Source organism: Falco cherrug, chromosome 3, assembly GCF_023634085.1.
Source record: "Falco cherrug isolate bFalChe1 chromosome 3, bFalChe1.pri, whole genome shotgun sequence".
Taxonomy (NCBI): domain Eukaryota; kingdom Metazoa; phylum Chordata; class Aves; order Falconiformes; family Falconidae; genus Falco; species Falco cherrug.
Genome location: NC_073699.1, coordinates 87986406 through 88013844, shown reverse-complemented (window position 1 = coordinate 88013844; position 27439 = coordinate 87986406). Strand labels below are relative to the sequence as shown.

General features: G+C 50.3%; 1 protein-coding gene across 3 annotated transcripts in view; it reads right to left on the bottom strand.

Annotated features, from left to right (window-relative positions):
• Positions 1–20418: 20418 nt before the first annotated feature.
• Positions 20419–27439, bottom strand: part of PTP4A3 (protein tyrosine phosphatase 4A3) — a 45971-nt gene continuing 38950 nt past the window's right edge. For all 3 annotated transcript variants that reach the window (XM_055704336.1, XM_005431837.4, XM_027805920.2), the window contains exons 4-6: positions 26583–26713; positions 25846–25920; positions 20419–25369 (exon numbers count right to left, since the gene is read on the bottom strand). In XM_055704336.1, coding sequence (XP_055560311.1) covers positions 25252–25369; positions 25846–25920; positions 26583–26713 — 324 coding nt within the window. In that variant the 3' untranslated portion in view covers positions 20419–25251. The remainder of the gene's footprint in view (positions 25370–25845; positions 25921–26582; positions 26714–27439) is intronic.

Genomic DNA, 27439 nt, shown 5'->3' with positions numbered 1-27439 from the left:
GGGCACAGCTCTGAGGAACCTGCTGTGGCTCAGCCTGGCTTTGGACAGGGTTGGTAGCATTCCAGCCTGTGAATTCTGCAGTAACAGTGGAAAATACAGGTTCACTTGTGGCAGTGGTTGGAAGTTGAGTAGTTGAGCTGGATGAGGGTACAACAGAGATGTGAGCTATGGTAGGCCATTTAAGTGATGTGACTATGGACTGGCCAAGCAAAAGTAACTGCATCTGCTCCGTTCTCTCTGATTTTCTGTGAAAAATGTGATGATTTCTACACCCCCCCCACACACACCCTCAGTTAGAAGTTCTTCAGAAGTACTGAGAATAAGGAAACAATTTTATTACCCACCCCACTGAATAGAGGGGGAAAGACAACCCTGGGCAGGTACCTACCTCCAAGCTGTTTGCATCCTGCTCTCTGTGGTCCTGCCCTGAACTCTTCCCCTGGTCAGATGGATCTCATCCTGTCAGGCAAGGGATTGGCACCAGCTGCAAACACAACTGCCTGACTGGCTGGAGACATCAGCAGAGTCATTAGGAATGTCATGCCTAAATTCCTTGAGGGTTTTCAGAAGAGAAAGGTGGATGAATTCCCAGTGTACTGTCACCCATTTATGTAGCTTGCATCTGTAACTGCTAAACAATGAGTGATCAGGATTTGACAGCCTGGTTTAAACCTTTGCACATATGAATGCTTGGTCATATTTTTGTTCTGATGCAGAATTCCCCTGGGCTCAAGCTATGCTTGCAGGGGTAAATGGGGGATGGAAATCTCTACTGGCTGTGACTGGGGCTTTCAGACCACCACGGCATAGAGCAGGTGCTTATTATTGCAGCAGGCAATGGCAAATGCCATGGCCCATTGAGGCCAGACTGGTTCCCTCAACCCAACCACCTTTTCCCTGCCTCCTCCCAGAACCATCCTTCCCCTCTGGGTAGGAGGGAAGCCAGGCTCCTAGATAACCAGGTAAATCACATTCACAGTCTTGTTCAGGTAGAAGGAATAAACCTAAGATGCTGGAAGAGAAAGATCAGGCAGGGAAGTTGCATATTTCAACTGACATGGGTCACTCTGTGCAACCCCAGTGTGATAACAGGGCCAACCCTCACTGGCTGCTGCATTGCAGGCCATCACGTCAGAGACTTGTGTGTAAAGAATTTGGTTTTCTCAGCTAACATTAGACAGGCCTGTTTTGTGTCCAGCTCTGCTCATCACGCTGCCTGTGTCCATGCAGGAGATGTTTCCCTATGCAGCCCACAGCCTTGCTCATGCTGCGTCGCAATCCATGCCAATGCATGGGCAGGACCTGAGCTACAGAGCTCATGGCATGAGCTCTGCCTCCCACCCACCACAGCAGAAAAAGCCCACTGGGTGACGTGGATGTGATTCCATGTGGCCAGAGGTAAGCTGGTACGTGCAGGATCTAGCCTGTCAACATGCCAGCACTTCTTGTCCAGAAACAAGCTTTGCAAATCCAGTTTCTGTTTACTGAGCAGCTCCCTGACAGGTTCTGGCAGCACTGGAGACATAGATCAGGGTGATGAAAATGCTTATAGCCAGGGTGGCTGCAGCCTGTCTCCAAGAGTGGGGTGCACCAAAAGACTCAGAGACAACAAAACTTGGTTAGCATCACTGCAAAGTGGGTGCCGCAATGTGGTGGCAGAGATCAGCGACCAGAGACGTGCATTTATGAGGGCTTTGTACAAGCTGCTTGTAACCCCACTGCGGTGGGGAATATCTACTACGCCAATGGACCAGGCAGTTTCTTGACAGCTTGTGCTGCTCAGCCCTGACCTTGCTTTTGGCACCTTCCATCCCCACACTTTTCTGACCCCTTATATTCAGCCACACTTTCATGTCTATAAATGGATCCTTGTCCTGAACATATTAACGGCTGTTTTCTCTCCTACCTATCTGTTCCTCCCAGGATACTGGCAAGACACAGCAGAGGGTGCCCAAGGAGGCACACCTTAGCATGGACTGTTGCACTGGGACATCTGCATGGCTCAGGCACTCTATCAGCCATTAACACAAAAAAAACCCCAAACAATTCAGGGATGTTTCGGATCTTGCCTTTCCCGTTATTGAAGAGATGAAAGCTGGAGATGGGCTGGCACCGCCATCTGCTGCAAGTTTCCAGGAATTAACCGGCTGTGAGCAGCTCCAGCATCAAAACACTCGCCTGGGATTTTATAGCTGGTCAAAGCAATGCTGGCATTACTGGTCCCAGGCCAGCCCTGCTGGACTGAACGGCATAAGATCACCTAGATTCTTAGCGTTTTCCAGCCTTATCCTCCCCTCATAAATATTTGGGGCATCAAACGGCAAGTTGCTGAGTGCAGAGATGGAGAAAAGAAAGAAAAGCAATTGGCAATGGAGGCTGGACTCCAGTTTTTCATAAGGAGCATCTGAGTCCACGGGACTGCTAAAATTTAGCTAACTCTTGTCTTTAAGACCGATGGTCTTTTAACTTTTATATTTAAGATGGAGAGCTCTGTGTCACCCTGGAAAAAACAGTTTCACTGCCTATTCATGAGGGCAAAAGACTACACAAGTCCCTATATAAGGCCCAACAGCTAAATTTTATTTTTCTGAGTCTCAGTGCTTTCATATGCTTCTTGTCTGGCTAAATGGAAGGGGGAGCTGTGTTCACAGGCATCACCAGCACAGCTCAACTGGAGCAAGGAGCTTGCTGGGGCTCTATGTATCATGGCCCCAGCCAAAGTTAAAAGCAAATGTCTGGCACTAAACTAATCCAAATAAAGATATTTGATTTGAGTTTTCTGGGAAGAAAAAACAAATAAACAAAAAAAAAAGGAATTACTTGAGCAAAGCCACAGTTTTTTCTCACAGTGAAACTTGATTTTGCAAAACTTGCCTTTCCTGCTGAGCCATTGTTCCTGCAAACAATTCCCACAGCCTTTTCAGAAAGGCAGGAGGCACCAGCTGGCATCTTGTGGGCTGTATGTAATCAATTAGTTCAAACCAATTAGGCAATTATTGGATGTTACTAAACTGAAGTTAATTTCAATAAATTGAAAACAGCTGAGGCATTTGGCATCAAAAAGCAAATCTGAAGGATTCCTCAAATCAGGTACTTCTCTCTCTGCGCTCCCTTTCAAAAACTGCCTAGGATGTTGGCCTTGGCTTTGTGATTATGAAAGAACATCGTCACCTCCCCATGCAAGGGCACACAGAGGCATCTGATCTCATCATGAAATGAAGGTGAAAAGCCTGTTGTGAAACTTCTCTGAAAGAGTGAATCCAGTTTTCCAGATTGTGCATCCCTGCTGAAGCAAACAGCCAAGTTATTTGGCAGGTGAACTGGGATCCCAAGGATGGTCACCTGTCTGAACATTGCTCTAACGGTTTTTTTCTACCCAAAATCCCCTTCCCTGGCGTGCCATCCTTTCTGAACAAGAGCTGGAGCAGTAAAAGCCAGAAATGAGACTTAGAAATGGGATGATCCCTAGCTTTACAGTGCAAGGCCCTAAATGGGACAAGTTTCTCCCAAGTTTCTAGGGAATCACAGAGAGTGATGCAGTTGCCTAAACATCTGATACTGTTTAAGATGCCTCACAGTACCCAAGAGATATACAGGGAAGGCCAGATAGACCCATAGGACACCCATATCCTGCTGTTCTGGCAGCTGAAGGTCAGTGGGAATACCCTGTATGGTATGAAACACCTGTGTGAAGGCACTAGATTGCACCTCTCACATGCAGTAAACATCTACATGTAGATAACTCCGTAGACAATCTCCAATTGAAATCCTCTTCCACTCTGTGCAGTCCTGGACATGCCATGTCATACTGGACTTGGGCTGGGTGCTGGCTCTAGGAAAGTACTGAGTTGTGCTGGTGGGACTGGAGAAGAAAGCACTCAAGAAGTTCTCCTGTGCCAAATGCCACTTCAAGGAGTGATCTGAACTGCCAGGTTGAGCCAGCAGCATCAGACGAATGTGGCTATTTCCCAGTACTAGCTTTGCCCAGGGTCTGAACCTGAAGATTTGGTTGCTGGAAAATGAGGTATTTCTGTGTCATAGGAGGACTAGAACTTTAATTTTCTTTCAGCTGCTTTATGAGCTTTGGGCTCAGTTCTCAAAGTGAAGGAGCCAGCTTTTATCCTGAGCCTTCCTCTCACCTCCCTTGCTCCTGTGGCTTGCCTTGGTTCCCAGATTTGTGCATCTCAAGAGGCCAGAGGGAGCAGAGCCAACTCCGACTGTCCCTTTCACAAATCACTCATGTTTTATTTAGTTGGATTGCAGGGTCTTCAACCAGCCATGTGAACAAGCCCCACGAGATCCCAGACGGCCTCATCTTCCTTCTGACCAGCTGAGAAGTAATTCCTCAGATTTATTTGAACTGAAGTTCACAGTGGTAGAAGTTGGTGACACTTTGCACTGTAAAAGATGTCTCAGAAAAAGAAATGTGTTGGCTCAAACCTGGTCTTGAACAGAGTTCTTCACCATCCTGCGACACGCTGGGCAGAAAAATACCTGTTGATTGCAATGGCAAGGATTTGAATGTTTCTGAAGGATTTGAGCTGGTCCATATGTGGCTGGAGACAGGAACTTGTGTCTGGTCTCAATGTATTAATTTTCAAAGGGGAGTCACTAGGGAAAAACCAGTGAGGGTTTGGAAGATAACAGGCCGCTAAATATATTCCAGCACAAAGCTGACAACAGCTAGAACCACATGTGATATGCCTCTGGAATCCTAGCAGGGTTGATTTATCTTGGTGTTAGGCCTAATATACTTTAAAGCTCTTTATAAATAACCCAGGACCTTTTGCACTTGCTGTTCTACAGACTTGCTTTGTTTATTTGACTGGTTGAGCCGGACCTGTCATTTTTAATGAAAATAAACTCCTTGTCAGAGACCTTTTCCTTTTGGGACCTCCAAAAGGACACACAGAGCAATTCTCTGCTTCTCCCCAGCATCCCAGCACTACCATTAGTTCTTATCTTTTTGACTTATGAAAGACAAAGCAGTTTGGGGAAAGGTTAACTGGGCCCCTGTGGGTTTTGTTTCTTCTGGCCTACAGAGTTTGCCTCCAGAGCTGAACAATGAAGCTTCCTATCTGGGGGTTAATTTTTGAGGGGTAGGCGTCCAGTGTGCTGGTAGAGCCAAAGTTCACCTCAAAGGACCAAGAAGCATCCACAGAGGAGGGTAGGTGACAGACAGACACATGTCTTTGGTCATGGTTTGGAGAGGGTGTAGGAAGGTGAATCCCACCTGTCCCCTTGCTACCTCATCTCCTCCTGGGTATTTTGGGCTGCCACCATGACCTGAGCTGTCACTACAGGGCTGGGGGAGGAAAAGGGAGTCGTGGAAATCTTTGTTCTGTGAAGACAGAGATGGAGGAGTGAAGAGCTGCCTCCTGCCCTTCCAACCCTGGTCACCGCATCTCAGCCCGGGGGGTGATACCATGTAAAGGGTCCCCTGAAACTGAAGCCCTTCAAGGGGCAAGCTGAAGGGGCAAGCTTCTGGCACTGGTATAAGACCTTGTCTCCTTTCTCTGATGACATTACATTTATTGGTGGTGGGAGATGGGTCCTATGGGCCTGAGACCTGCAAAGGTGAGACTGTACCAGCCATGACCAAAGGGTCTTTTCTATTTAATCACTGGAGATCTGGTTTCCAGCTCTGGAGACCACTGGTTTGGTGCGTGAATGCACCAGGGAAAGGGGGTTGGCAGCTTTACTTTCTAAAACTGGGCACTTGCTTGTTTCCAGAGTTTCAGCTAAGCTTTTTTTCCATATCCAGAAGAACTTCTTTTAGTGGTAACAAAAGCAGATGTGCAGGAGCGTCCATGGCCTGATACAGCTGTGGCTGTGCCAGCTCAAGATCTTGGTGCTATCTTAGAGAGGGACTGAAGCAGATCTAGCTGGATTGTGAAGATGTCGAACGCTGGGACAGGTTTTGTAGTCTGCATCTTTGGAGGTTTTCAGGATCAAACTGAAGAAAGCTCTGAGCAACCTGGTCAGACTAGAAACCTTCTGAGGTCCCTCCAAGCCTGAATTATCCCACGAATCCTATGACCTCTGTTATGGCCACTGCTGGAGAGAAGAGGGAGCTCAACTCTAACTCAGACAACTCTGTAGGTGGGGTCTTGGCCCACTGAAGAAGCTGCTACCACTTTTGAGGTTATCCAGAGATGGGGGCTTCAATGCGGAGGAATCTGGTGTTTTAAAGACATTCAGCTTAGGCTGGGACCGCTGGGACCCCCCAGCTTTGGGACTGTAGTTGCCACATCTCCATGTCTCACTATGGTTTTTCCCTTCTGCCCTCTGAACTTCAGATAACGTCCATCTGGGATGAGCTGGTTTGGGTTTTGCGATACAGCTGTTTTCACCCTGCACTTTGCTTAGCTCTGGCATGAGCATTTCTCCTTTCTAATAGGTCACTTGGATCAGCAGAGGGAGTGCAAGAGCAAGGAAAGAAGAATATAAAAGTGGATGTAAGTGGAGTTTGATCTCCTGAGGTGCTCTGTGAGCCTCACTGAGCGATGGACTAGCCCTGCAGAGAAGTGACCCCCCCAGCACCTGCTGATTTGAGTCTTTCTGCATTTTCACTCACAAAAGGGACATCAGAGTTTCTCAGCAATCTTTTTTTCACCTGGTGGATGTGAGAAAATCTCCTGATTACCTTGCAGCAGTACCAGCACCACAAAAAAAGCAAATAAAGAAAGTGTGAACCCCCCAAATTCAGAATCCAGGTTAAAAGATTTTCATGCAGGTCATTTAAAAATCAACAACACTGCCACAAAAAAAAGGTAAAAACCTGTGAAAATCACCTAGTCAACTACTTTTTCACCATTTCAGAGAGATCAAAACGCATAAAGAGATTTGTGCTAGCAATGTAACTTCGCGAGCCTTAGTTTGGCAATGACACATGTCTTCATTATCCAAAAAATCCAAGGTCCTCAAATTCAATAAGTTGCACAAGGTTGCATTTAAGTGCCACTGAGGCCAAGGAGATTCAAGCACACAGCTGAGTGCTTTGCTGAATCTGTGCCTCAGCCTGTAAATATTGGTTAACTTAGTCCAAGAACATAGGAAACACAAATCTTATGGATCCAATGAGTGGCTGGTGCACCAGTCAAGGCACTCAACCACTTCTTTAGTTTAACCAAAAAAAAAAATGGACTTCAAAAAACTATTCAAATATCTGCCCTTTGTTAATCTTTTCCCAGTAATTATTAGCCCGATAAGCAAGCACATCATATGGCTACCTATAAATACCCATTCCATTTGCAGTAGAAGAAAAGCAGAGAAAAACTCCCAAGAGCATTCAAGTAGTGTAATTTAGATAAAGGCCAAAAAAATCAAAGGTCTTTGCTCACATCTATCTGTCTCGCCACGTGGTGGGACCAGTTTTTCAATGGCAGCTCCCCAAATAATGACACCATAGTAATGAGTCCAAATGACTTACAGGAGAAAAAGGCCTGAGTCAAAATTCACAAGGTAGCTGATGGGTTTCAGCTCCCATTACCCAGTTTGATCTAGGCACCCATGAACATCCAGCCCCACCTGCAAGCTGAGAGGGTAGGTAGTAATTTTGCTCAGCTGCGGTTCATTTGCGGTATACCCTGCCTGTGTTGTGTTTGATCCAAGGCTGGGAAAGACACCTTCTGTACATTACTACTAATAAATGCCCGTCAGGAGACAACTCCTAACTCCCCAGCCTTTGCACTCCCTGAGGAACACTTTATCTGAGGTGCACTGAAGGTCCAAGGCGAGGCGTATGGCTTCAGTAAAAGTAACGTACCTTCAAGGTGATGTGGGACGACTCCTGGAAAATCTCTGAAGGACAGTCTTTCTTGTGCACCCTTCTAGGACCACTGATCTGGAGACCACTAGACTTCTTAAAATCTGGCACCCAGGCATAATTGCTTGGGATGGTCTTGACAGACTTCAAGAAGGGTTTTGTCCAGCTGCTCCAAAGGCAGCAGCAGTGAAGTTATTTCAAGAATAAGCTCCTTTAACTACTTGCTCCTGGAACTCACCATGAGGCCGAGGGACAGAGATGTAGTGAGTCTTTGGCAGTGCTGGGCAACATTTCCTCTGGTCCTGGGCCACTCTCAGATGAGATGGGAGGTCTCCTAGCTTGCTGCCCTTGTTGCTTTGTCTTCTTTACCTCCAAGGCAGCACATCAGTGCCTCCAATACCACATGGTGAGACCTTATGGAGATCTGTCATGTGCTACCTTGGTTCTCTCACAGCTGAGACCTGGCAACAGCAATACTGCTTGCTACGCACTGGGTCCTTCCACCATCCTTAGTGAATCTGCTCTGCTCCAGGTTGCAAGAAACCCTTCTACAGACTAGAGCACAAATGTGAGGGACCAGTAGATCTATGCCTGCAGCAGCTTCATGCCCTTATGCATGGCTCCATCTGGGACAACGACACCCTCACCCTAGGGCTGTTTGTCTTACACCAGCAGGTTTTCTAGCACCAGTTTGCTATAAATGGCTGCAATTCTGCCAGAGCCTGGAGTAGCAGGTGAGAAACACTCAAAAATATTCTTTGCAACCTCCCTGTGGGTACTGGACTTCCTCTGAGTCTACAGCAGAAATCTGAGAGCCCTGGGGTGTCAGGGACCAGGAAAGACCTTGGCCATCCAGACAGGAGCATGTGGAAGGTTCTTAGCTTCAAGCTGATGTGTGTCTTCCCGCCCATGTGTCCCAGAGCCATGGTGCTGGATGCTTTGGTTAACCACATTGGTGGCATCCATCTGAGCCAGGAAGGCAGGAGATGTGGAGGACAGCCTCATGACATTCCAGTGTCCAGATGACTAGCCATGGCCCATCCCTGACATCTTCAAGCCATGAGTCTTGGATATACCTTGGTCTTAATCAAAAGCCAGGGAGTCTGAGATCCTACAGGAATGAGGGCCCAGTATTTGGAAAGCCCAGGGTGAACTCCTCAGCTCTACCACTGGGTAGGCTGCCCTAGGCAGCTATCAGCAATCTCCAAACTGACCCACCCTGGAGGTCAGTGCGGCAGGCTCTGCAGAAGTGCATGCCAGAGCCAATGTCACTTGCCTATCCCCAGGAGGTGACACTCCAGCTCCTGGACAAAGAAAGATGTTTCACACGAGTCCTCCAGCCACCCCTGCTCCTGCCTAAAGCCACCACAGGCTTGTTTCTGTTACTGGGCTGTGGCAAGCTGTCAGCAGCCAACAGGACATTATTGATCCCAGAGGACACCATACCGACTGCGGTTGGCATGAGATGCACCTTCGAAAGGGTACACTGCAAAAGCGCTTGTTGCATCCCTAGGTCCCTCTTATACCAACAGAAAAAAAATTTTGCAATGTGTGTTTTGTTCTTGTAGAAGGTCTGGGCTGGGTCTGTGGTGCTGGAGCAGGGCAAATCTCACTTTGTTGTTACTCCCATTCTGAGAAATGGACCTGTTTTACCACTCTTAGATTTCATGAAAGCACAGGACAATGGAAGTTCTCAACAATGACTGTTTGGTGTGTTTAATTAAGCCTGGAAATAATTCTATCATTTTTCTGCTTAAAGGAACTCATGAAAAAGCTGCCAACTTTGCTGATGTACTTGCCATTCACTTGGCCCGCCTGGGAGATGGTTGGGTTGGTTTTGTCCAAGTGTTGTAGGATCTGCTCAGGGGCAATCCACTCCCACTGGAGCTGCAAGGACCTGCTCCAGGGTAGTCTCAGACTTTTTTATTCTGTTTAGCCTTTTGTTTTCCCCACTGTTTTCTGGCAGGGAGGTTGGTAGAGGGGAAAGAAGGGGAAATGAGTTTGCTTTGTTATGAATTACAGCCCTTCTGCCTCCCTTTCTTGACTCAGTCCGGGCAGTTTGCCTTAGGCACTTGCCCTGGTTGTCTTGCACGGGGAATCCGCCCTGTTGTCCCTTCTGTGCAGGGAGCGACAGTGCTGCATGGTTCCTGAAGAGGTCATTGATGCACTGTGCACGGCCAGGCTGGAACCAGGCCGAGCTAAGGACAGCTGGACCTGCAGTTTTCACATCCCGGCCATCCCCACTGTGCCAGCCACTGCCCCACCACAGCCCAAACTGCGCCCCTAAAAAAGCAATCAGGCTGCTCCAAAAGAGGAGGGCTGATTTGCCAGCAGATCAGTGGCTGAGTTGAGATTACATCCCAAGCCTCCCGACTTCGCTGGCTCTGCACCCATACCCTCACCTGCTGCCTCCTCCTCCAACACTGATGTTTGCCTCCCCAGGTTGCTGGCAGGATCTGAAGTGCCTCCAGCTCAGAACAAGTTGTCCCCATATGAACAGAGCATCACTATACAGCCACGTCCTGCAGCTCTTCCTTTCCTCCCCTCTCCAGCATGCATCCCGCCCTGGCCTAAGAGCGAACCTGAGGCTTGCACTTTCCTACATCCTCTCTCACTTTTGATTTCCCCTGCGAGGAAGTTTGGTGCAATGGGAAATGCACCATAAACCAAAGCATGGCTGTACAAGGCTGTGAAGAACCCCCCCCGGTGAGGTGCACACTTTTCTTTCAGGGGGGCAGAGCTGAGAAACGGTCGTGAGTCTGTTTTCTCCTTGGAGAAGGATGAATTCACAGCTTTTCCACCCTGGCCAGCAGCAGGGCTGGGCTCAGAGCAGCTTGTGTAGGTCTGCAGAGCAGACACTGTTCTCCATCACTCCTGGGGCTGGCGGTCCCCAAAACCATGCCAGTCCCATGATGGTTTACGGTCTCCCAAAAGCGCCAGTGACAGAGCAGGGTTGCAAGACACCAGGGAAGGCTTTGCAAGCCCAGCAGGGATGCACTTGGCACAACAAGCTGCTTTTACACCACACCCTGTCTTTTTTCCCTTGTTTTCCTAAAGAAGCAAGATTTATGTGAATCATCTTGGGCAGTTTCAACCAAATGATGCTGAGTAGAAGAGCCCTCAAGGAGATGATGTTCCCTCCAGATCTGCACGGGAAAATCAGCCACTGCCCTTGGGGACTGTGGCACCAAGGGGGCCCTCCCTGTGCTTGGCAGGATCCAGGGCAGAGCCTCACTGAAATCACGGGTGAAAAAACATGCTGAGCTGTGCCTCTCCATCCACGGGAGCTCCTCTACCCTGGTACCTGCCTCTGCCTGGCCACCCTGGAAGGCCCAGGTGTAAGAGGTATTGTCTGAAGCCTGTCCTAAATCAGTAGCTCTCCCAGATAGAAATGTGCAGAGGTGGCATTTTAGGTCAGCAGGGCCCTGCCCTCGCTGGGGAGAGTGGGGGCTGGTGACAGGAGCATGGAAGTACAGTGAGCAGGAGATATTGGGGTGGGTTGGGAGCAAGAACAGGTGGAAAGGTGGGACCATGGCTTTGGGAATGAGGTGCCACCTAGCTGATGCATCAATCTGTAGACATGGACTGTCTCCTCATGCCATGGTGGGGAGGGCTGGCAGAAACCCCATACAGCTCCGTATTTGGCCATTTTCCCAACCTGCTCAGCTTTGTCTACTACCTCTCAGCGTACCTAGCCCCTTGCCAGGCTCATGCATGTCAAACTAGTGCCAGAGCTCTCACTGACAGCTCCCTCAGCTGTTGGTACTGGGGTCTCCATGTAGCCTCATGTATGGTACACCAGCCCTTCCCACGCTCCTGTGCTGGGCTGGACCAAGGCTTATGGAGGGGTACAAGCTGGGAACCACCTCTCTTGGCTGTCCACAGCAGGATGCCAATTTGCGCAAATCCCGTTCACAATTGCAATAGCCTGTTTTGCAGGAGGAGACACAGACACTGAAGTAAACCATGAGACCAGGTAGTTCTTCAACCAAGCTGTCTACCAAACCAAAGGGGTGCTCGATGTAGGGTCCCAGGCCAGCTGGCACTGCATGTCCATTCTGGACAATGTGGCTGAACCCTTCCGTGGTCTAACAGGGGAGACGTCATGGTATCTTCTTACACCACCAGCAGGATAGGGAGTCCAGGACAACCTCTGCTTCCCAACAGGAAGGCACAAAGCAAATGCCCCATTTAGTTAGTCCATCAGATGGGGCTGCAGGCACAGCCATCGAGTTCACTCCCCATCCATCAGGGGTGGGGTGGGGGGGTGACTTACTGCCACAGGAGATGATCGGACTGGGCAAGCCCAGCCGTGTGCGATGGGAGGAAGAGAACTGAAAGGGCAGGATGCTTGGGTTCATCCCACCGGGTTGTCATCTCCCCCCTGGATTTATCACCCCCTGCTAATTAGAGGCAGTCAGCTCTGTCTAATGTGGACAAGCCCTGGCTGCATGCTTGCAGGCAGGGAAGGCATGGCTTGCCACGTCCAGGCGAAGGGCTCTCAGATGTTTGAACTCAGCTCGTGTCCTCAGGAGTTCGCAAGCGAGCGGGGCGGGGGTGTGGGGAAATGTGAAGGGCAGCAAAAGAGAGACAGGCTCTGCTGGAGCAAGCACAGACCAGAGCCAAGCTTTTCTTCTGGCAGCTGGCACCAGACATTCACAGGAGGAATATTTTTTTTAATTTTTTTTTTTTTTTTTTATTTCCCCTCTTGAAGTGGCCTCAGTGGGCCCTGGAGGGGAGAAGATTATTAAAACCTGACATGTCCCCTCTGGTCCTTCCCATGTGGCCAGCCCCGAAAGGTTGCAGATGCTTTTCCACCTTTGCTCACTGTCCTGCCTGCCAGGAACTGCAGACCCCACCCTCCACCGAGCTTTATCCCCAGGACCCTTTCCCTGGATGGAGGAAGAGGAAGCTGCCCACAGCATCCCGAGGATCCCCCCAATGTATTCCTCACTTCTGGGGAGAGCCGATGACACAGCTGGGGCTGACACCGCATGAGCCACAGCAGGGTGGGGAGGAATCTCGGACGAGATACAAGGAACAGGAAGGACCCGCAGCGCAGTTTGGTTTGGCAGCCCCTGACAGACAATAAAAGGTCAGGCTGCAGAGGAGCTTGTTTTGTTTTTTTATTTCCCTGGCTTTTGTTCAAGGCTGCGTCCTTAAGGATGGGATTCTCTACCCTGGTGGCAGGCTGAGAGCATGGGTGGGCGGCTGGCTCTTTGTGCTGGTGGGTTTTTTAGTGCACAAACAATTTTGCTCGAGTGCAGGCTGCAAGAGGAGAAGGCTGGGGTGGGTGTGAACTCAGGCTGAAGTGGTGGAACTGTGCACCAGGATCTGGCTTGGTACTAGGTCCAAAATCTGAAGCATCTTCTCTTTCACATGGAAGTTTTAGGTGTTTCCAGGGGCCCTGGCAGAGCAGGAATTCAAACACATATTGTGGAAGAAAAAATGAGGCCGGTCCCTTGCCAAACAGCCCCAAGCAGAGCCTGAGATGAGGGTCCGTATCGAAAAGCTCATGTAAGGTTTGACAGTGTAGTTCAGTGGTCTCAGCAGGTCAGCTGTTTCACCCCTTGATTTTGGGTAGGGTTTGATGTTTTAGAAATAGTGCTGTTGCTTCCTAAGCTTCTCAGGGCAGGGACAGCTTCTTACAGCTGTGCATTGCACCCAGGCTGATCCCTGGTGTCCTGCAGCCCAAGGGTCGACGACCACAACACGCTGCTCTCACACAGAAAGGAGTTTGCAGGGTCACCATGGCTGTGCAGCTCTAACAGCTCAGAGAGGTGAGTTAAGCTCTCATCCGGAGTGTCCTGCCAGGATCCGTGTAACCACCTCCTCTTTTTGGCCACTGTGCAGGGCCACAGGGAGATGCAGTGAGCCCCCCGTGAGCTTAGATGCTGCCGTTATCTCTATCTTCTACATGACCTTTCCTAAAAAATTCAGGATGCAATAAGGAAACCTGTTCTTGGATGTAGAGCAGCAGTTTCAGTCTCAACCCAAGCAAGACTAGAGCTCGGTTCCTTGTAAGATGCATGGGCCAGTATCTTCTGATCTCCGGTACTGGTACTAATGTGGTGCTAAGCCTCAGGAGCCTGCTGAGCAGCTCAGCTGTCTTTGCGGGCCAGACATGTCTAGGGGTGATGTCAGGCTAATAATAACAGGCTGATTGTTAATAATAACAGTCTGATCTAGAATCTGATTCATGAAAGCATAAAGAACAGGAATATAATAAATACCAGTCAATGTGGTTTTATGGAAAAGGGGTCTTGTACCAACTTGATGATATATCATCATAATTTCATTCTTTTAGAACATAAGGTTGTTTCATATTCATAACTACATATGCAACAGGCTTGTAAAATACTAGATTTGTACAGTGTGACATTGCAGTGGGAGAAAAAAGCACCATACATCAGCAGAGCACGTGTTAAATGAGCTAAGAGTTGGCTGACTGACAGATCTCAAAAAGTGGTGATCAATGGGGAATCGCTAGTGACTGGATCTGTTTCTTCAATGGAAAATCCTGGGCCCAAAGCCATGCAGCTTTCTCCACTAGTGAGCTGGAAATGAAAGCTCCCTGAAGAAGCTGAAAGGGGCAAAAGTGAGGTGGACCAGGACAGCCAGACAGAGGTACTGGTCAGTCCCTGTTGGTATGCAGCCATTTCCATGCAGACTTTAGCTCAGCCAGCTGGAAAAGTGGTGGGCTGAGGGATCAAAGTACAATGGGCTGTGGCTCAGCATCTTCACTGCGTGATGGATCACATGCTGAGAGCTGGTGGAGCCAGAGACATCTCTTTGCAGGGCTTTGCATTTGGTAAACCTGCATCCCATGACAGAAACACTCTCAACAGAAAACTGATGAGAGACTGCGTACGGGATGCATGTAGGGAAGTGATTTAACAGCTTCAGATGGAGTCTGAAATTGGGTACATCATATATTTCTGGTGTCCACACTTTGGAGGGGATAGTGAGTTGTCTATGTGGGGAGCACACAGTCTAGACATAATTCCTTCTACAGCTATGGACGCCTCAACCCTAACAGAAAGAGCTGGAGGAGATAGTTACAGCGTCAGGAGAAGATGCATGCCCCAGAGGGTGTATCTTTTTAAAGTCTCTTTTAGTGATCCAGTTTTGTACCCTATGAGCTATAAGATATTCTTTTCTTCCCTGGGATCATCATAGGACTACAGGATAATTTGGGCTGGAAAGGACATCAGGAGGTCTCCTGACCTATGGGGGTCACCCCAGTTGCTCAAAGCTTTATCCTGAAACCCTCCCAGGATGGAGACTGCAGATATAACAAGCTGAGCAACTGCAAGCAGAAGGACTCAGCTTCAATTCCCAGGTGTGTTACTTGGCTACAGCTGGGGTAGTTATAGACATGTGTCTCTGTGCTACATGTTGGCTCCTTCAGCCTAGCAGATTTGCAACCCAGAAAGAGCCCCAAAATGTTTGGCCTTGGCATTTAACAGCACCAGGTGAGTTTTTGTGATAGCCCTTTATCACAGCCCCTGTTTTGAGTGCTGAGCATCCATCCACTGAAAACAAGTGCCTCGAACTAGTCACCCATAGCTGCCCAAGTGCTGCAAAACAAGTCAATGTTGTTTGTCTTAAAGATTAAAGCTCATTTAAATGCATTGCTTCTCCCTGTCTCCACCTGATATCCAGACAAGATGCCCTGGCTTAGGTGAGTCAGTCCCTGGCTGAAGTCAGCAGCACTTCCAGCCTCACAGTTATCTCTGCGAGGCGGAGGCAGCTCTTGCATCGCGCTTCTCCCAGCCAGAGCTGTCAGGTCTCTAATCCTCTCCCACCCCCGATCCTTGCACTGGGCCCCAGCTTGGCTGTGACACGTCCTTGGAGGCTGCCCAGTTGCTGTGGGAGAGCTGTGCAGCCTTCTCTGCTCTGCGAGCCCCAAGGAAGATGTTGCAACAGAAACCAGCACCTGCAGCCAGGGAAGGGCATTTTCCACAGCCGCTGCTTTTGCAGGGAACTCCCTGGCTGTGTGCAGCACACGTAGCTCTCTGGCAGGATGCGGGAGAGGCTGTCAGTTGAGGGATTTTTTTCTTTTTTTTTTTTTTATTTATTTTATTTCAAGGATGCGCTGACAAAGCTCCAGGTGGCTGTTTGGCAGCCACGCTTTCTCCTTGGCTGCTGACGCCAACAGTGAGTGAGTCAGCCCTTGCCAGCCTCTGTGCAAGCCTCTTCCCTCCTGCCATTCAAACGTTTGCTCTGCTGGACAGTTAAAACAAATTCTGTCCTGAGGTCCTGCCCAGTGAGCGGCTCAGGCAGGGTGGCACAGCTCCTTGCTGTAGTCATGTCATGAAGCAGTGATTTGCAGAATCCTCTTTCTGAACTGTGGGGGTAGTCGTGTAAATCTGGGCAGAGTTTCCCTTTCCCCTCCTTGCTCGGTTTGCAGGAAAAGCTCCCAGGGCAAAACCCACCCCTGGTGATCCACATTACTGTACCTTTGCCAAGCAGGGCCTAATTCCCCGCTCTTCAGCTACATTTGCTGCAAACATTTTAATTTTCTTCCCAACCCAAGCTCTGCCCTACATTTTCATACCTACGAGCATGGGAGTTTCCAGATGCCCCAGTGCAAACAGGGCAGCACCTCCCACCCTCCCGTGCCTGGCACCCAGACCCACAGAGTCCCCCAGATCCTGGGAGGTGAGACCTTCACCCCCGACAGCCTCCCAAGATTGCACAGCCTCTGCCTGATGGTGCATGTCTCCCTGGGCACAGAGGGAAGCTGGAAGGTCCCTTTCTGACAGCACGATGTCCTCAGGTTGCAGAAGGACCGATCCCAAGCAGGCTGACAGGAGCAGTGGTGAGAGCCGCGCTCTGCCCAAGAGCAGCGTTGGCTGTGATAGCCAGCAGCAGTCTAAAACAAGCAAGGAAAGGTTTCATCATGGCTCAGCATGTAGCAAACAGGGAGCAAGGCAACCCTTACAAAGCATTTTTTATCCAGTCTCATGAGCCTGGACTATGGCTGATCTAGGCTTTACTGAAGACCCTGCAACATTTGCCTCCACAGCTCTGCAGGGAGCTGACTTTCTGAGGTGGGTTAGTAACATGAGTTAGGGGGAGTGCTGAGCCGTGGGTCATCTCCCAAGGCTTTGGGTCTCTCCAGCGTGGATGTCTCTATGTGAGCCGAGTGTCTGGGGTTCTTCTGTGGTGGTGAAGCTCTGAAAGAAGTGTCCATGACAGGATGAGGTCGGTCCCTCCTGAATACACAGTATTGATTCTTTACTTGATCTCTGCTGACTGGAAAGGGAGCCCGGGATGACATCACACTGTGGGCACCCACCTTCAGGTGGGTGGATCTCACTGATTTTGGTGTTGGCAGGATTGAAAGTACTGACTGCAATACGTGGCTGTGATAGGGCTTGTAGGTACCCACCTCCTCTGCTGGGAATGGGCTAATGCACTGCAGAGCATGGCATGAGTTGGGAAGAGATTCCAGGACCTGTGAGCAGCCAACTTAGACCTTTCCAGAAAACTCAAGTTTGACAGACTTTCATAGTGCTCCTTTTAAGGAGGGCAGGAACACAGAGTCAGGATCTGGCCTGCAAAGGGGTGCACAGTTTTTGGTGACAGAGGGCAAGGAGGAATGCAGGCAGGTAGGAGACAGCATGTACAGGCAGGAGCACGGGCGGGTGTTTCTCCAGCACATGCAGCTGTGTTCGGAAGTCCCCCTGGCCCTCCTGGTTGGGAGGTGAGGCAGCAATTACGCTGATTGAAGGCCCGGTTGATTATTGCACAACAGTGGAGGCAGTGCCCCTTGCAGCTGCATGGTTCAAAGCCTGCAAGGAGATAAGGATCTGCCTTGCAGAGCACTTGGGGAGCGCTAGGGCAATCCAAGGACAGCTCTGGCCGCGCCACCCTGCTGCAGCCCTCACCTCTTCCAAGCTGGCATCTTGCTGAGCCTACAGCAGAAAGAGGGGAGTTTCCTTCCCCCTTCCCCACTTACCCCACCCAAGGCCTTGTAATTACTCAGGAGCTCACACAATTAGTGTCAGCTTTCCTTGCTTACCAGCCTGTTCATGCAAGCTCCTGCTTCTCAGCCTCCATGGAGACTCTGGTCTTTGCCTTCCTGCCTTGGTCATGGAGGGCAAAGTTAAAAATTCAGATGGTTTCATGAGCAAAGCCTGTTTTTTTGTCCAATGGGTGGTCTCTGCCAGTGGTGAAGGACTGAGAAGACCTCCAATGGGTAGGGTGTGTGTAATGTCTCCTCTGGGTGGACTCTTGGGTATCTAACCAAGGTTAGGTCATGCTCTACTGGACATACCACTTAGGTCTTTATCTGCTTTTTTCATTGGTCTTGTAGGAATATGGTGGTGTTGGGAGCTCTCATGCTCTGCGGGGTTAAATCAGTGACTGGATTCAAATTCTTGGCATAGAGAGATGGACAAATGGGCCTTACAAGCCCTGTGGCAAGTAGTTTAATCGAGACTAACACTGAGCTATCAGACTAGCAGTGGAAATGTAAAGAAACCTGATCACACTCCTGAATTTGAAGCAGTAATGTCAGTGCCCACCTTGCCATAGCCTTGAAGCAGCTTCCCATGCAGCAACCTACCGGCCTGTGCCCCCTGCCCCTAACCCAGGGCTGAGCTGGTTGAATGTTTTCCCCTGGAAGAGCTTTGCTATGGACAACACTCACTGGAGAGGGTCCAAAGCTTCCCAAGATCTGATGGCTCTGTTGAGCTGTGTTGGTTCCCAAAAGCCCACCGCTTCAGCAGCCTGGCTGGTATGTTACAGGGCCTGGTTCCTCCAGGGGTCCCAGCTATGGGGCAGGACTGAGGTGTCTGGAGTTGGAAATGGATGGTGAGAGTGGGTAAGTAAAATCCGCTTCCAAATCAGACCTCTTTTCCTAGCAGGCCCTTCCTGTAGAAAACACCGAGTCTGGGTCATTTCAGCCTTCCCACCCTCCCAGGCAAGGGAAGCTGTTTTCTGATACATGACATGTGCCAGTTCCCGCAGAAATGCTGAGATACCTGCCATGTCTCTGAGTGTCGCATGTCCTGCCTAGGTCAGTTGCCTCCACAGTTTTAACTTGCTTGGTTGGCTCTAAGCCCGAAGAGCTTAGCTGGACCACAGCTAGACATAAATCATTAGTGGGGTTAGGGATAAAAACCACATTACAAAGGTCATTGTCCCATCCTGACCTTGGATGGGACAAAATGCTTGTCCTGTTCTTAGAACTCCTCCAAGGGCTTGAATACCATGTCCTCCCTCCAAAAGTCCATTTCACCATCAGAAACTCTAACCCAATGTTTAACCCGGCTCCTCCCTGCTGGTGTACTGCCCAGTCTGCCCAGTCTACCTTCCTGAGTGGACTGCGGTCTACATGTGTTGCTCAGCTAGGGGACACTGCCCTGAGATAGTCACTGAGCTCTCCACCTTGTACATTTAGCTGTTAAACTGGTCTATCATAGGAGAAGCAGTGAGAGAGGGAGAAGCAGCCATCAGATCTCCAGCCACAAGATCTTCCTAACCCAGGTGTCCCTGGCAGGTGTGTTTGTGCTGGTAGACAATGTGTATTTAGAAGTTGGTTCCTCCCATTGCTGCTTCATGCCTGAGCCCAGAGAGGCTGGTCACGGTCAATCCAGGTATTTGGTGTATTTCTGCTACAAGGGTTGCCCACTGTATAGGTGACCTCAAGTAGTCAGGTTCTAGCACGCTATGAGTTATTAGCTATGGCCCCTTGGGGAGCCCAGCAGGGGCTTTCAGCTGGACCACTTGCCCAACAGCACCCTACAGCTTTGCCGTGGGGACAGCTCTTTCCATGAGGAAGAAAAGGCATCTCTGAGACTTACAACATCTTTTATCCAAGTACATCAGTTGCCACGCTGGTCAGGATCAGGGTGGGTGTGGGGTCTGCTTATGTCAGCTGTTTGATGATGAAGTATGTACTTAAAAACCATGACACACTTTGGTAAGCGAGCAATGCAATTAACTTACTCAGCCAAGGCAAGTCCACTGCTGCAGACCAGCTCACAGCTGACAGACCCTCCTCTGAAGAAGACCTTGCTTGGGCTGGAAGTAAATGCTTGTGATGGTTGGACTTTCTCTGGCAAGGTGCTGGCTCCTGACCCTGCAGTGATCATGGTGGCTGTGCTGGAGGCCTGCTGGAACTGGGGGGCTGCCTGGCCTGGCAATCACTGCTGAAGACCTGCATGACGTTTTGCTAAGGGAGGGCTGGAGATGGAACATACAGTGACTATCCTGGATGGAACAGAGACCAGCCCATGGGGAAAAGGGCTCTATGTGAACATCTGGAGCCCTGGGTGCTCCCTCAGCACTTGCCTTAGCACTGGGCATATCACTTTTCTCTGCCCTGGGCTCCACTTTATCCAATCTGTCTGCAACCCATCATCTAATTGCAGTAGGTCCAGCCCTTTCCTAGCCACCTCTGTTGTCTGTCCTGGGAGCTTCCAGGAAAGGAAAATGAGATGAGAGGAGGGAAATAACCCAGGGAATGGCTGGGACACATTTGGGATGGGACAGGAGTGGGCTGAGATCTTCAGCCAAGGGGAGGCAGCAGGACCCTTCCCCCCTCCCCCTTCCCGTGCACCCCTCCACTGTGCCTTGACTGGAGTTCAGCTCTGCCTTTGCTTCCCCCATTAGCAGCACCACAGCACACAGGGATGTACAAAACAGTGAATGCTTTTTATTTTGCTGCTGGAGTGTAACCACCGTAATTTCATAAAACTCAAAAAAAAAGAGAAGTGATTACTAAAAGGCATAATTTTTTTTCCTTTTTACACAAGACCTAAGTAAACAGACAAGTTTCTTTTTAAAAACGTTATAAAGTGTCAAGATCCTATACCTCATCTGCATATTCAAAGTGATGCTGTCTGATACAAAAAGCATTGGGTATAATAATTTAGCTATGGCTCAGACCGAAAAAAGAAAAAAAAACCAAACAGTCATCTGGGCTTAATCTACATACTACTACGATTGCCCACGGAGTTAAAAAGGAAAATATGCAGTTCTTTGTTGCACAGAAAGAAACAGCAGGGAAGTCCAGAGTTCACTGGGAGATCATTTTCTAAGGGGAAGCTGAGTGCGGCGAAACGCCCCCCTCCCCGGGAATGTCTGCCAGAGCCTGCAAGCAGGACCCCAGCCGGCCCGTGACCCCCCTGCTGCACAAAGAAACCAGCCACATTTTTCTCCCACCAGACAGTATCCCATCCAACTCCACCCGCCAAACTGCACCTACCCAGCCTGCTGGAAGCAAGTAAGATGTAAGACCCTAGAAACAGCATGGAAGTCACGAATCTCCCTGTGTGCTTCCCCACTGGGACTAATAAAAAACAAACAAACCTAATAAAAAAAAAAAAAAAAAAAAAAGAAAACGACTTGTTCTATTGTAGATAGAGCAAGACTCTTTGCTTCCTCAGGAAATCTGTTACTCATAAACCTCCTCATCTGAAGCTCACAGCCTAAGCACCACAGCATCAGCCTTGCTGCAAGACTCATAATATGAATTTACAAAGGCAAAATTTTTTAAATACGCATCACCAGACCTTTCTCAAATAAAGCGCTGCCCATCTGCGATGGCTGTGTTGCCTTCCTTCCCACTGCTGTCCCCACCGTGTGCTCCAATCTGACTGACAAACATGGAGAATAGAAGGGACATATGAGCCTCTTAAACAAAATGCAGATAAGGCCACACCTGTGCCACCGGTGAGAGGACACAACTATGAATTCCTGCTCAGACTTATTCCCCCATATGAAATTCAACCATGATCGATTCCCGGGCAAAGCCTACAAGCTCTTGGTTTGATGGTTAGGGCATCTCTGCTTTGACATCCTTTGGGTCTAAATCACCAAAGCTCTTGCTACCGGTTTGGAGCCCTGTCCCTGCAAACTATGGAGAGATGACAGCTTTCCATGGAGGAGGTGAGGGAAGTGGATGGAATGATGAGGTATAAAACTGACTTTGTCCTTTGCTTCTGCAGAAAAAGGCAGGGTGAGGTGGCTGGTTTGTAGCCAAAGCCATGGGGGTATCTGTTGCTTATGACGTCTGCCAAAACCCAATGGAGGCAAATGGAGCAATAACAGAACTGGCAAATAAATCAGATTTTTAAGGCTCTCCTTTCAATATCTTGGCATCTGAGGTGAAACAAGATCAGTGTACAAAGAGAGACCCCAAAAGCAGCCCAAACCATAAGCCCTTGGCTGCTTAGGCTTTGCTCTGGTGCTATGCGTCTACTGAGCTCCAACCTTCCCTCTTCCCCAACTGTCCCAACGTTTCTGTGAAGGAACTGGGCTCTTTGTGAATTTTTTTCACCCAAAACCTGGTTGGAAGACCCCTCAATTTCTCCACCCTGTTAGGTTTCTGTAACCCTGTCTAGGCTGAAACATCAAGGAGCTGGTATCTCAGAGGTAGGAGCCCAAGTCTGTATCAAAAAAACCCCAAATATTTGGCAGTCCAACCCAGAGAAACCTTGGGAGTGGGTTCAAGCCTTCCATGAAAGGACAGCAGCACCTAGGCTGCTGAGGTGTCCTGTCTATGGGAGGTGACAGCAAGTTCCAGGACAGGAGGGAGATGTCCATTAAAAAAAGAAAAAAGAAAAAAGAAAAAAGAAAAAAGAAAAAAGAAAAAAGAAAAAAGAAAAAAGAAAAAAGAAAAAAGAAAAAAGAAAAAAGAAAAAAAAAAAGAAAAAGAAAAAAGAAAAAAAAAAAAGGACAATTAAATTAGCATGGTTTTGGGGTTTTTTTGCAGCGACTCATAAAACTGGAGAGTATCAAGATGCCACTCTGCCGGCCAGAGGTGCTCAGGTTTTGGCCACATGGATTGTAACTGGCCAAGGACTACCCTTACACTAGAAGCTCCCCTATTTTTAAGGTGGATGGGTTGATGCTACATAAAGCGAAGGAGCACTGCGAAGCCTGTCCCCCTCGTGTTCCCTCTAACAAGCCCACTAAGCCAAGATCCGAGTGTACTCTCATCAGAGCTCAGCACTGAGCATTGCTACTATCAAACCCTGCATGGAGGAGGCGGCGAGTTCCAATCGCCAAAGGAGGCTGAATTCAAGCCCCACTGTCCCCACCCCAACCCCAACTCACAAGCATCGTGGCTGAAGCCTTGGACCGCTTGCCCTGGGCAACCTGCCATGCAACGCTCCCAGGAGCGTGGGTGAGGAAACCATCTCTTCTTCTCACCAGGGCAGAAACACCTGCAAGCTTGCAAGGCGGTGGTTCCCACTGCTTTATCCTAAACTCTTCGCATATCATGGCACAGCCTGTTATGACTTGGGGAGCACACGGGACCGCAAGGTCCTCCGCCTAAGAGGGATTTGGGCTGTCCCATTGCAATGCCAAGCCACCTCCTTTTGTCCCCGGGGATGAAGCAGCACCTATTTTAGCAGCAGGACACACCCGGACAGTAAGGGAATGGTGACCCACCCAGCATGACTGCTGTGTTACAGGATTAGGCCTTCCTATCAGCCCCATTGCTCACCCTTGCCAACAAACACACTCTGACCACTGCCACCCTTCCTACCAGGCACGGGAATCAACAGTCTGGAATGGGGTAGGAGAAACTCAGGGGGCCAAGGGATGTCCCGCAGCGTGGAGGCTAGGACAGGCCCAAGGTGTGTGTTACAACAACTCTGGGGCGATGTGTGGAGGGTCCCCACCTCATCTGTCACCAGAGCCCATGCCATGGGGTGGCTATCCCTGCTGTGCAGCCAGGCTGGCCCCTATCAGGAGAGGAGGAGTGGTGCTGGAAATGGCTCCAAGCTCCTCCTCTGCCCACGTGTGGAGGCATGAAGCCATCCTCTACCCTTCTGCAGGTACTGAAGTTGTCTAATCCTCACCACTTATCCGAAGAGATCAGCCCTCTGAAGCAAATGTCTCTGGATAGTCTATGATTTGGAAGGCACACAAACCTCTGGAGATACCCAACACGGGCCACTGAAGGCATCTCAAGTTGGTATTCCACCAGACATTTTATGACTAGCCCTCCTTGCCCCAACAACTGCAATCCTCTGCAGCTGAGGGGGTGAGCAGCAGCAAGCCCAAAGGACACTTGAAGCATCCACTGGGCCACACGTATGCCCTGGTGACAGCGGATGGCAGCCATCCATGACTGAGTGCTGGGGATCGGTCTGAGGAGGCCATGGGTCACCTCCCGGGCTCCACTGGGAAGAAATGGGAGAAAGAAAGGCCAGAGGACGTGTGGAAGACAAACATATTTTTTTAAAAGTTTTTTTTTTCTTTAATTAGCAAATTTCTTATCCTTGTCAAAAGAAAAAAAAACCCCACAACCCCTATGTGCCCACCGCTCCAGCTGCTGCAAGCGTTCAAAGGCAGAAAGTCGAGAGATGTTTAATGTCCTGGCTCAGGGGCAGATCTGAGTCCACCCCACCAGGGCACGTGCCAGGGGATTCTGGGGTGCCAGGCGCTGTGTTACAGATGCGGGAAAGGCAGATGCAAAATTTGGTGATGTGCCCTTGCTAGGAGCACCCAAAATCCCCCAGGAAAGCTGAAGCCCAGCCCCTTGGCCAGGAGACACAGCAGTGGAGGACATGGACATGCCCTGAGATGCACATTGTGTTCCCAGGACATTGCAGCCAGAATGGGGGTTTGTGCCGTGGCTCAGTGATGGGGACATGACACAAGAGAACCCACCACCCCGTACACTGAATTTGGAAGCTATAAATAAGAGCACTCCACACTTTGGGGGACTCAGCGCTGACCCTGCACCCTGCCAAAGCTGGGTACCTCAAAGCCTCACCATGGTCCTCAAGTTTCCCAGAGCCTCTGCCTTTGCTGCAGCAAGCCCCCAATGAGCCCCATCTGCAGCATCCTGGCTGGCATCAAGGCAACAGGGAGAGGGTGATGTGGCACAGGGGTCAGGAGACACAGAATAGTGCTGGGGGACTTAGCTCAGCCCTTCCTGTGGCCAGAGGGCCAGCACCAAGCTACAAGCTGCCTTTACCTCTCCCTGCTATCACCATCTTCCCCCCTGAGGCCACTGCACCATCCCCACTTCTGTCCCCACTGCTACAGCCCTTATTTATAGGGAAGAGGTGGGAAAGGGTTTTTCTGGGAGTGCTCCAGCCCTCCTGCTCCCCATCCCTTCCCAACTGACACAGACCTGCCTGCATCACCCCAAACCAAGCACCCTTTGTCCAACCCTCTCAGTGCAATGGGAGGGGAAAGGGAGAAGGAGGAAGGCGATGAAGAACCGTCACATGAGCTCATTGCCTGTAACACCAAGAGTCAAAGGGTAGTGCTGCCTTCCCTCCTCAGGGCTGTAGCTGGAGAGAGCAGCCTTTTTCGGGGCTCCAGCAATACGACCGTGCTGTGGGTGCTGGAACACGCTGGTGGTGCTCCATGTCCCCCCACCCCAGCTCTGGCAGTGGGGCGGCGCATGAGGTGCACAGGGCTGGGCAAGGAGGTGAGGGGGTGGGATGTGTGCGAGTGCCCGGGTGTCTGTGTGCACAGATTTTGGCAAGAGGTCGTTGAGGTTACATGATGCAGCATTTGTTCTTGTGGTTATGAGGGTCCTTAAATCGGAGTCTCTGCTTTGGTCGGTATTTTTCCAAGTACGTCAGCTGCTTGCTGTTGATGGCTCCTCTGCGCTTCCTGCGGGGACAGAGAAGACCCAGCACAGTCAGTGCTGTGGCAGGAGAAGACCTCCCACCCCACAACCACTTATTTCAGGGTGCTGAACTGCCCTGTCTGTAGCACAAAGGGATTATGGAGGCTGCAGCCATGTACATTCTTCAGGGATGGAGGCGGGCACTGACCCCAGCAGCTTTTCTCACTCATCAGCCCTGCAAGTCTCAAGACATGGACAGCTGGGAAGGCAACAATTGGGGCAGCTGCCAGAAGCAGGCTGCCCACTGAGAACCCCCCAAGATGCTCTCAGCTGCTGCCCCAGCCTCCTGCAGCCCTGATGCAAAGGCACAGGGTGCTTGATATCAGCACCTCCCTCTTCCTCCTCCAAGGAGAAAAGCAACCCTGTTGCCACCCCAAAAAACTGGGACATGCCAGACCTCTCTGTTCCATCAGGAGAGGGGCTGCTTTCTCCCCTAACACTGAAACACTGCTCGACTTACTGTCGGATGAACTGGATGGCGTCTTCATACTTCATCCCACTCTCGATCAAGGCCAGCGCAACAAGGACGGGAGCACTGAAAGGCAATGGCAGCCCCGGTCACTCCCCAGCCACGCTGCCCAGAGACTGACATCCCAACTTGGGATGGGGGGACATGCCATGGGGCTGTAATGGTGGCATTGCAGACAACTGCCAGTAGTGACTTTTAGTTCGTAATTTCTTGTCATTTTACTGCAAGTGGTGCCCCAACCATGATTCTGGAGCAAGACCCCTATGACAGGGCTGGCAGCTGTTTCCTGCTCTTTTAATGAGCACAGGGACTTTGGAGGCAAATCTATCGGAGAAGTGGATGTGAATACACATGCAAAACCTGACCTGTGCTGTGGGGAACAGCAAAATGCAGCAGCTCTCAAAAAGGATCAGCTCCCAGTTGCAGCGGCATTTTGAAGTATTTACACGATGAGCTCTTTAGCAAAAGCAAAACAGCCACAGGGCACTGGCAGGACAGCACCGAGCCACCCAGATCCCCTCCAGCGCCCAGGGTTTGGCCATAAGAAGCACAAGGAGAAGCTCCGGCAGCAGAACCCCCCGTCAACACCTGTTCCCACTCAGATTTTACTGCATGCAAAACCCCTGCTCAAAGCGGGACCGGGGAAGGGAAGGAGCAGAGCGGGCATGGTTTTCCCTCTCCTCCCTTCATGGGTGGGGTGGCAGCTGAGGTGCCGGGCTCTGACTTACCGCCCCAGGCCGGCCACGCAGTGCACGGCCACGCAGCAGCCAGGGTCTTCACAGAACTTGGTCTTCAACAAGTTGAGCCAATCTTCCACTATCTTGCTGGGAGGAGGTGCTCCATCATCGAACGGCCAGTCCTGCCAGGCGGGGGCAAGGTCAGGGCAAGAGAGAAACACTGTCGAGACTCTGGGGAAAATCTCAGGGAGACTGCTTTTTACTCAGGGTGGTGGTGTTTGGGACCTTGGCAGTGGGGAGACAGACGCACGTGCCAGAAAGCAGGCTCACAGCGCAACTCTGTGGGGATGCAGCGGGTTCTGCGGCACCATCTGGCATGCAGGAATCCCCCAGCTGCTTTGGCTCAGGGTTTGCAGCCATACAAGCCTATGTTTGGGGTCCTCCCATCTCCCATGGAGAGTTTCAGCCTTGAGGAGCACCTACAGGATCTGCAACATGGTCCCCATGTCCTCCAGCCTCTGCAGACCAGGGTGGCCATCGCCTGCCTCCTCCCCATTCAGATGACCACAGACAGCTTCGGGGCGATGCAACTCCCATCTTCCCCTGCAGCAGCTCCCGTCTAAATCCAGTACTTGGGAGCACAAAGCCACTTTGTAGGAAGTTTAAGCAAACGTGGCTTTGAGGTGGCTGAAATCTCAGGGGCTGACGTGGTGCTGAAATTCAGCTTGCTGCCACATGTGGTGGGTGGGGAAGCTGAACACAGAAATCCCAAAAGGATGCTCTGGGGACCCCCTAACGCAGCACTAGAGAGAGCCAAGAGGAGTGAGACAGACCCCTCCAAATGGGGCCATTTAAACAGCATCCTTCAGGAAAGGCTGTTAAGGGGCACAAAAAACCCCCAAGCCCTT